This window comes from Hylobates moloch, unplaced genomic scaffold (genome assembly GCF_009828535.3).
Source record: "Hylobates moloch isolate HMO894 unplaced genomic scaffold, HMol_V3 SCAFFOLD_1353, whole genome shotgun sequence".
In the NCBI taxonomy this organism is placed as follows: domain Eukaryota; kingdom Metazoa; phylum Chordata; class Mammalia; order Primates; family Hylobatidae; genus Hylobates; species Hylobates moloch.
Window position 1 is genome coordinate 1 of NW_026653628.1, and position 10,217 is coordinate 10,217.

The 10,217-nt window shown below is 58.9% G+C and overlaps 1 protein-coding gene across 2 annotated transcripts; it reads left to right on the forward strand.

Annotated features, from left to right (window-relative positions):
- Nucleotides 1-1,007: 1,007 nt before the first annotated feature.
- CIMAP1D (CIMAP1 family member D) lies at nt 1,008-9,603 on the forward strand. 2 transcript variants are annotated; one of them, XM_032147963.2, is made up of 4 exons: nt 1,008-1,370; nt 2,293-2,400; nt 7,154-7,267; nt 8,604-9,603. In XM_032147963.2, the coding sequence occupies exons 1-4, from the start codon at nt 1,244-1,246 to the stop codon at nt 9,122-9,124; spliced, it is 870 nt and encodes a 289-aa protein (XP_032003854.1). In that variant the 5' UTR covers nt 1,008-1,243; the 3' UTR covers nt 9,125-9,603. The 2 variants fall into 2 exon arrangements, with proteins under 2 accessions (XP_032003854.1, XP_032003855.1); XM_032147964.2 differs by lacking the exon at nt 2,293-2,400.
- Nucleotides 9,604-10,217: the final 614 nt, after the last annotated feature.

The following is a 10,217-nucleotide window of genomic DNA, read 5'->3' on the forward strand; positions in this document are numbered from 1 at the left end:
TGAGACGGAGTCTCGCTCTGTCACCCAGGCTGGAGTGCAGTGGCGCAATCTCGGCTCACTGCAAGCTCCGCCTCCCGGGTTCACGCCATTCTCCTGCCTCAGCCTCTCCGAGTAGCTGGGACTACAGGCGCCCGCCACCACGCCCGGCTAATTTTTTTTTTTGTATTTTTAGTAGAGACGGGGTTTCACCGTGGTCTCGATCTCCTGACCTTGTGATCCGCCCGCCTCGGCCTCCCAAAGTGCTGGGATTACAAGCGTGAGCCACTGCGCCCGGCCTCATTTGGCAGTTTTCTGAGCCTCTTCTTGGAGCCTCACGCAGTGGTCACCTGCAGTGTATCAAAATCCATTGCGGTTTAAATCTCGGAGGCATCTGGCAGGCAGTGAGGACGGCTCTCACCTCCCCTCTGTCCTCGCCGCTGCCCCAGGGCCTCTGCACGGCTGCCTCCTCACCTGCTTTGGGACTGTTCAGTTTTACCTTCTCCGCGGGGCTCACCCGCACCCACACTGCCACCCTGGGCCCCAAACCTGTCTGCATTTTCCCTCACACTCAGTGCCTCCTCATACACCAGACTGTGTTCACTTAACACGTTTACTGACGACTTTCTCTCTCCCATCCTGAGAACTTCTCCTTCTTTTCTGTCTGTTCCTGTCCAGTTCTCACCACCCCCAACAGAGACTGGTACACAGTAGGTGCCCAGTACATGCTTTGGGAGGAATGAGTGACAGGATGAGGCAGTGAATGTTTCTTGGCTCAGAGTTGAAACTCCCAGAGTTGTGCACTTGCTGTATGACCTTGGGCTGTGCCTCAGTTTCCCCAGGTGTAGAAACGGGGCCACGCCACCCACGACCCCGCCAGGCCCTCCTGCGGCGAGGCTGTGGGTGTCATGTTTGCAGGTCTAGTTCCCTGGGGCCAGCCCTGGCCTCAGCTGCCCAGCTCTGCCGGCTCCCGGGAGACACACTCTGCTGACACCGGACTCTTTCCTGGACCGTCCAGCCGCCTGGCCGACACTCGATCCCGGCCCCACTTCCAGGCCAGTGTCCGGCCGACCGGCCTGCCTCAGGCCAGGGCCCCACGACTCCCTGCTGTGGGACAAGGGGCCGTCTGTGTGGCTGTGGTCGTGGGAGGGCGTGGTGAGGCCGTGAAGGTGGGGACGGTGCCTGGGCCTGTGGCCGCCAGAGCTGCTGCGGCTCAGAAGGTAGCACCAGGCCCCGTGGGTGCTGTGGGGGCCATCGCCTGCCCACCATGGGGACCCTCAGCTGCGACCCCGCCCCACGGCTGGCCACAGCCCCCCTTGGCCGGCGAGTGACGGAGGGCCAGATTCCGGAGACCGGCCTGAGGAAGTCCTGTGGGACGGCCACCCTGGAGAACGGTGCGTGCCAGCCGCGGGGGACGGGTGGGACCCTTTCCTGCTCCACTCCCCCTACTTCCGGGGCTTCTGGAATGTTCTGGGAGTCCAGCAGGAGGCAGGAGTTTCAGGCAAGTCCTTGCCCTTCCCCAGACCTCAGTTTTCCTTCCGGCAGATGGGTGTGGGCATGGGGTTGCCATGAGCCCCGCGTAAGGGTCTGTCCGACGGAAGCTGAGTGCTTTGCCAGCCGGGCCCCTTTCTGGGGGCTGTGGGTACAGCGGTGGGCAAAGCCACAGCGATCGTGAGGGAGACGCGGGGAGGAGGGAATGTTTCCAGCGTGGCCCTGAGGGACCGGCGCCCTAGACAACGCGGGGCAGGGCGAGGGGCGCGTGTGCGGAGGCTGCTCTGCTGGGAACCACATCAGCTGCCGGCCTCGGTGAGGGCCCAGGACGCGCCGCAGTTTCCTCGCCCACAATAAGCGGCTGGAGTCGGGCCCCAAGCCAGGTCCTCCGGCTGGTTCTGTGGTCTCTCCTGACCCCTGTGGCATCGAGATTCTGCAGAAGCCACAACACGTGGCGTCTGTGACCGTGTATCTCTGGGAGGCTTAGGCCTCAGTTTCCCCATCTGTGACTGTGTATCTCTGCCTGGGCCTCAGTTTCCCCCCCGTGACCATGTATCTCTGGGAGGCTCAGGCCCCAGTCTCCCTGTCTGTGCCGCAGGGTGAGGGGCGCTGCTGTCCCCAGCCTTTCCCTCTGTGATTCATCTCTGACTCACAATGCAGGCATCACATTTTGTCCCCGAGGGGCAGCAGACTCCTGCTTCCCGGGGCCCCCAATCCTCACCATGGAGGGAGAGGGGAACCCAGGCTGAGGCTCAGGAGTGGGGCCAGGGCTCCTTCCGCGGGGAATCTGGGCGCAGGCGGTGACCTGAGGGCTTTGGACTGCAGGCTCGGGGCCAGGCTTGTACGTCCTGCCGTCCACCGTGGGCTTCATCAACCACGACTGCACCAGGGTGACCAGTCCCGCCTACTCGCTCGTCCGGAGGCCCAGTGAGGGTAAGGCAGGCAGGCGGCTAGGGGCTTCCCTGATCCTCCAATCTCCCCCCAGGAGCACTGATGGGTCTCCTTACCCCTTAGATCCAGGCCCCCAGTTAGTGCAGCAGGAAGCAGGCAGGGCTGGGCTCTACAACCTGCTCCACCTCCTACTTACTGTGAGACCTCAGGCAAGCTGCTGTCCCTCTCTGTTTTTTCATTGATAAAGAGAATGGAAGGAGAAAGAGCGCAGTAGGGAGGTGAATACCTGTACCTGCCTTCCCGTGTTTGCAATTCCTTGCTGCTTGGACTCAGGCAAATTGCTTAAGTGCTCTGCAACTCAGTTTCTGTTAAAAGTTAACAATAGTAGTCCGGGCGTGGTAGCTCACGCCTGTAATCCCCACACTTAGGGAGGCTGAGGCGGGTGGATCACGAGGTCAGGAGATCCAGACCATCCTGGCTAACACCGTGAAACCCCGTCTCTACTAAAAATGCAAAAAAATTAGCTGGGTGTGATGGCTCACACTTTTAATCCCCACACTTAGGGAGGCTGAGGCGGGCAGATCACGAGGTCGGGAGATCAAGACCATCCTGGCTAACGCAGTGAAACTCCATCTCTACTAAAAATACCAAAAAAAAATTAGCTGGGCACAGTGGCGGGTGCCTGTAGTCCCAGCTATTTGGGAGGCTGAGGCAGGAGAATGTCGTGAACCCGGGAGGTGGAGCTTGCAGTGAGCCGAGATCGTGCCACTGCACTCCAGCCTGGGCGACAGAGTGACACTCTGTCTCTAAAAAGAAAAAAAAAAAGTTAACAATAGTAACAAAAACATTAACATAATATTAAAAATAACAGACTCCATACAGGCCTGTTGTAAGGATTAGATGCATATTAGATGCCTTTTAGAGATTCATTAAATGAGGATTAAATGCTTTTAAAAGTAGCCGCAAAGCTGGGTGTGGTCGTGTGTGCCTGTGGTCCCAGCTGCTGAGGAGGCCCAGGCAGGAGGATCACTTGAACCCAGGAGGTCGAGGCTGCAGTGAGCTATGATCACACCACTGCACTCCAGCCTGGGTGACAGAGCGAGACCTCGTCTCAAAACAAATTTAAGAAAAAAAAAGTAAACGTGTGCTGTCCGGTGTGAGGCTGAGCCCTGAGCCCCAGTTTCTCCACCATGAAGGTGGGGGCTCCCCAGGCCTGGCCCATCTCACAGGGCTGTCGTGTATCTCTGTGGACATTCCTGTCCTTGCGCAGGCAGCACGGCGGGAGGGAGGGCACGGGGTGCCCCGGCTCGCCGTGCCACGTGCTGGTGGCCTTGCTCCTGTCTAGAATGGGCGCAGTGGCTGCGATGGGCTCCGACCGAGCGAAGCAGCTCAGGCGTGGACCCCGCCCGGCGCACAGGGAGCTGTTGGTGTTCATTAGCGGCGCTGACGGGCCAGCAGGTCTCTGGGCTCCCAAATTCCGTAACTCCATCAATGCTCCCAGATTCCATCCCACCATTTTCTACCGCTGCTCCAATGCCCCAGCTGGGCTGGGAGCGCGGTCGGAAGGGTCTTGTGTGGGGATTTGGACAGAGGCCCTGCTGGGAGGGGCGTCTGGAGGAGGGGCAGGACAGCAGCCTGTTCTCAGCCTTCAGAATGAGCAAAAATCCCAGAACACACTGGGACTCAGGAAGCTGCAAGGGGTCCCAGAGGGCCAGTGAAGGCCTCAGCACCCCCTGTCCCCAGGACTGGCTTAAGATCTTAGCCTATGGGCCGGGCGTGGTGACTCACGCCTGTAATCCCAGCACTTTGGGAGGCTGAGGCGGGTGGACCATGAGGTCAGGAGATCGAGACCATCCTGGCTAACACAGTGAAACCCCGTGTCTACTAAAAATACACACACACACACACAAAAAAAATTAGCCGGCCGCGGTGGCGGGCGCCTGTAGTCCCAGCTACTCGGGAGGCTGAGGCAGGAGAATTGCTTGAACTCGGGAGGCGGAGCTTGCAGTGAGCGGAGACTGAGCCACTGCACTCCAGCCTGGGCGACAACGAGACTCCGTCTCAAAAAAAAAAAAGAACTTAGCCTACAACCCAGACAGATCTGAGTTCCCAGGTTCAAATCCCAGTCTCAGGACACCTCCTGGGTCAGAGACAGCATGGGGAGTCTGGTGCAGTGGGGATCGGACAGCGTGGGGAGTCTGGTGCAGTGGGGAGTCTGGTGCAGTGGGGATCGTGTACACTTTGCTGAAGGCCCAGCGTAGGCTTCTTGGAAGTGGAGCATGGGATCTGGGTTTTGTAGGATGAGTAGGAGTTCGGTGGAGCCCCCAGAAGAACTGAACTCCAGGCAGAGCCTGCTTTGTAGGCTGAGGCCTTGAGATGAGTGATGTCAGGATGAGCTGGGGTGTGTTCATTTCTCACGGGGCACTGAGCCAGGGGTTGGGGAGGGCAGAAGCAAAGGCTGGAAGGTTCTAGGTGCATGGTAGAGGCCAAGGTCAGTGCTTCAGCATGGGGAGTCCTGATGGCCAAGCCCTGCACAGTGAGCACTTTGAGGCAAGTCTGTGGTCACGTGAGTGAGGCCCAGGCATCTGCGGAGGGGCGATGGGATTATGACCAGGGATTTCTTTTTCTTTTTCTTTTTTTTTTTTGAGACTGAGTCTCACACTATCGCTCAGGCTGGAGTGCAGTGGCGTGATCTTGGCTCACGGCAACCTCTGCCTCCCGGGGTTCAAGTGATTCTCCTGCCTCAGCCTCCCAAGCAGCTGGGACTACAGGCGCCCGCCACCACACACGGCTAATTTTTTGTATTTTTAGTAGAGACGGGGTTTCACCGTGTTAGCCAGGATGGTGTCAACCTCCTGATCTTGTGATCCACCCACCTTGGCCTCCCAAAGTGCTGGGATTACAGGCGTGAGCCACCGCGCCCGGCCTCTTTTTTTTTTTTTTTTTGAGTCTGAGTCTCACTCTATCGCCCAGGCTGGAGTGCAGTGGTGCCATCTCGGCTCACTGCAAGCTCCACCTCCCAGGTTCAAGCAATTCTCCTGCCTCAGCCTCCCGAGTAGCTGGGACTATAGGCGCCTGCCACCACACCCAGCTAATTTTTTGTATTTTTAGTAGAGACGGGGTTTCACCATATTGGCCAGGCTGGTCTTGAACTCGTGACCTCAGGTGATCTGCCCGCCTCAGTCTCCCAAAGTGCTGGGATGCCAGGCATGAGCCACCATGCCCAGCTATGATCAAGGGTTTCAAATAAAAAATTAGCAGGGCATGGTGGTGCATGCCTGTGGTCCCAGCGTTCAGGAGGCTGAGGTGGGAGGATCGCTTGAGCCCAGGAGGTCGAGGCTTCAGTGAGCCATGAGCCACCACACTCTCCAGCCTGGGCGATAAGAGTGAGACACTCCCTCAAAAAAAAAAAATCTCCCCAGCCTCTTCCAGTCCTGGGGGACTGTTATTGCCCTGGGCCTAGGGAAGGGGCTAAAAATAGACCCCCTCCCTCCTGCCAGTCTAACGAAGGATGAGGCCGTGGCTAAGGGTCAGTGATCACCCTTGGAGTGTGGCCAGTGAGCCTGCGTTGGGGACCACAGCGTATGTGCAAGTACTTGTGCCTATGGCAGGGAGGTCTGGAGCCGTGTCTGGGCCACGCTGCGTGCCACGGACTCCTCAGGGGAGGGTGAAGGTTTGGATGACGTTTCGGGGAGGTCTGGAGCCGTGTCTGGGCCACACTGCGTGGCACGGACTCCTCAGGGGAGGGCGAAGGTTTGGATGACGTTTCATCCCTCGCCCGTGGCTCGCTGCCACGTGTACTGAGTGTGTGCACAGACGGTCTGTGGGGCCGTGAACACCGGTCATGCTGCTACACGCAGGTGCCTGCGCATCTGTCACTGCATGTGCTTTGGCGTGGCAACAATGGTGAAAGCAGCAAACGGTCCCAATCGTAAAGTACAAGGCCCCAGGATCACTCCCTTCTGTGGATCCTCTCACTTTTTGATTTTCTCAACATACTGATGAGAAAAACAGGCTTAGAATAAATAACTTGGCCAAGGTCACCAGCTCACAAGAGGCCCTGCTGGATTTGAACGTGGTCCAACGCTGAGCCCCTCTCTTAAGCACGCGACCTGCCAACAAGCCGAAGCCGTGGTTCAGAGCCCAGTTGCTCGTTACTCTTTCTTTACGTACAGTTGGTTTTTTTTCTTTTGAGTCTCCGTCTTGCTCCGTTGCCCAGGCTGGAGTGCAGTGGTGCGATCACAGCTCACTGCAGCCTCAACTTCCCAGGCTCAAGTGATCCTCCCCCTTCAGCCTTCCGAGGAGCTGGGACCTCAGGTGCATGTCAACATGTCTGGCTAAGTTTTAAATTTTTAGTAGAGATGGGATCTCGCTGTGTTGCCCATGCTGGTCTCAAAGTCGTGAGCTCAAGTGAGCCTCCTGCCTTGGCCTCTGAAAGTGCTGGGATTACAGGTGTGCACCCCCACACCCAGCCTAATCATGTCCAGTTCCAACAAACCCACGAGCTGGTTCTCCGGCCCACACCTGCGCAGAGGTTAGAGGGACAGAGGTGGCTACAAACAGCAGCAGAGCAGAATCACTTTGATTGTGAGGAGACAGAGTCAGAACAGAGACCTGAGGCACCCAGTTCAGGCAGCCACAACTCAGGGCCCCTGGGGTGACCAATCCGAGATGGGGCTGGGGTGGCCTCTGACCGGGCGGGAGTGTCTTGGGGCCAACAGGGGCACTGAAGCCGGGCGGTGGGGCAGGCACCATCTTCAGAATCACGCTCAGCACTCTGGGCTCCTCTCCCCAGCACCACGTCAGGACACCAGCCCAGGTCCCATCTACTTCTTGGACCCAAAAGTCACACGCTTTGGCCGCAGCTGCACCCCTGCCTACTCCATGCAGGGCCGGGCCAAGCCCCGGGGTGAGTACTGGGGCCATGCAGCTGCACGAGGACCTGCTTTCCAGGGTCTCAGCGACTCCCCTGCCCTGTGCTCCCTCCTCCTCTTATCCTTGGAGTTCTTAGAATGCAGTCTTTGGAGTGATCAAATCCAAGGGACACGGAGGAGGGGCCGCCACTCCAGTGCCCACCGGGGCTGGGAGAACTGAATGAGTGAAGTGGGTCAGGGTCACAGAGGCCCTGGGCACACATGACCACACAGGCAGCTGGCCTAGGTGTCAGGAGGTGAGAGGTGAATGGGGACTGTGGCAAATCAGCAGTGTCCTTCACAGGCACCCAACAGTTTGACTGCACAGCTGACACACCTGCCTGACTCCATTCTCCCATCCACCTGCCCACTCAGCCACCATCTATCCATCCATCCACCCACCCATCCATCTATCCACCCACCCACTGTCCATCCACTCATCTATCCACCCACCCATCCGTCCACCCACCCACCCATCCATCTATCCACCCATCCTTCCACCATCCACCTAACCATCTATCCATCCATCCATCCATCCACCCATCCACCCGCCCCTCCTTCCACCATCCACCCGACCTTCTATCCACCCATCCATCCACTCATCCATTGACCCACCTAGCATCCACCCACCCAACCATCCACCCATCAACCCATCCATCCATCCATCCCTCCATCCATCCACCCATCCATCCACCGACCCATCCATCCTTCCATCCATCCATCCACCCATCCATCCATCCACCCATCCATCCATCCACCTATCTATCCATCCATCCATCCATCCACCCATCCATCCATCCATCCACCCACCCATCCATCCATCTATCCATTTACAAATCCCTTCATGAACCATTCACTCCTCGCTCAACCACTCACCTCCTACCTATCCTGTTCACCCATCAACTCAGTCAACTGCTGGAGAGTTGGAGTAGATTTGACATGCCTTCCTTTTTATGAGATCCCAGTCTGGTGGGGCAGTTAGATGCAGGTGCAGACCATCCCACCTCAGTGTGCTCACGTCTGGAGAGAAGGGAAAACCCAGGCTGCGGGGCTTGGGAAGGGCTGTGAGGGCTCTACCCTGGATGATATGGGGAAGGCAGCAGGGAGGAGGGGTGGAAAATGAAGGCATGCTTGGCCCTGGGTCCAGCTTGGGCAAAGTCCTGGAGGCTTGAACACACACCATGTGTGTGGAGGATGGGGAAGGGAGAGAAAGGCACCCGGGCTGCTTGAGAAGCGTTGTGAGCTCCAGGATGCATGTGGGCAGTGGGGACCATGCCAGGTCTCCGGGCAGGTGAAGACATCAGTGCCACCCTTCCTTCCCCACTCTCTCAGGTCCGGAGGTGACGCCAGGCCCTGGGGCCTACAGCCCAGAGAAGGTGCCCACTGTGCGCCATCGGACACCGCCGGCGTTCACCCTGGGCTGCCGCCTCCCCCCGAAACCCCTGGACACCTCAGCCCCTGCCCCTAATGCCTACACCATGCCCCCTCTGTGGGGTTCCCAGATCTTCACCAAGCCCAGCAGCCCCAGCTACACGGTGGTGGGTCGCACACCGCCCGCCCGCCCCCTGCAGGATCCTGCGGAGATACCAGGCCCGGGCCAGTACGACAGCCCAGACACCAACACCTACCGCCGGCGCCTGCCTGCCTTCACCATGCTGGGGCGGCCCCGGGCCCCGCGCCCCCTGGAGGAGACCCCCGGCCCCGGCGCCCACTGCCCAGAGCAGGTCACCGTGAACAAAGCCAGGGCTCCAGCGTTCTCTATGGGCATCCGCCACTCCAAACGGGCCAGCACCATGGCCGCCACCACGCCCTCCCGGCCTGCGGGGCACAGGCTGCCCGGCCGCTGCTGCTAGGCCAGGCCTGTTTCCCACACGGCGAACGGGGCGGGCGGGCCTCTCCTGGGGCCTGGCTTGGCTGGAGGGGCTAGAAGCCGAGAAGGGCTGGGAAAGGAGGCTTCCCTCCCCTTTCTTGAACTGTCCAGGTCCTTCTAGGACATCTGACCCTTCCAGTCCCTGGGGGCTGTGACCCATGGCCCTCTGCAGGGTGCAGGGTGAGTCCCCTTCCAGTGCCCCAGTTTCTTCCAGGTCACACCAGGCCAGGCCAGGCCAGGCGGGGAAAGGGACACCTTCCGGCCCTCCCCAGTAGCTGGCTGGAGACGGAGCTTCCTGTGTCCTAGAACTCGGCGTCCAGCCCACTAGGGCCTGGATCCCCATCACAGCGTGGGTTAGCCCCGGTTCCAGCCCAAACTCAGGCTGGAGGCAGCCGCGAGGCCTGTGCCTTTCCCACTCTGCCTTCTACAGTTGCTTAGCCAATAAACCTTTCCTGGGCTGGAGAGCTGTCAGCATCACACGTGCTTGCTCATTTAACGTGTCTATTGATGTCACAGAAAGGAGACCTGAATGCTGCCTTCCAGATCCAGACCCGTAGCCCTCCAGCGCCCCTGGGGTCTGAAAGACCAGAAGAGAGACCCAGGGCGAGGGGAGGCCGGAGGTGGAGCCAAGCTTTTGAGCGGGCAGCCAGGTAGGCTTCCTGGAAGAGGCAATATTGAAGCTGGGTTTTGGAGGATGTATAGGAGCTTGAGGTATTCTAATATCTGCCATCAGTAGCTGCTTGCTATGTTTTGGATATTAATAAAGAGCATCTAAGCTTCACAGCAACTCAGGACCAGGTGGCATTTACTGAGAGGAAATGGTGCTTTGGAAAGACTGGACACTTGTCCTGGGGCATGCTGTGAGCCCCCACCTCAGCCTGACGTCAGGATTTGAACCCTGGACGTTGGACTCGGTTCCTGCCACCGTCTCCAAGGGACAGGAAGGAAACACACTGGGGGTGCCGTGCGACTGAGCCCTCTGTGTGCCAGGGAGAGATGGCACCTGGACCACCTTACAAACCTCCCATCCAGAAAGACCCTAATCCTGGAGCTTGGGAGGGTCCGACGCTGCCCCG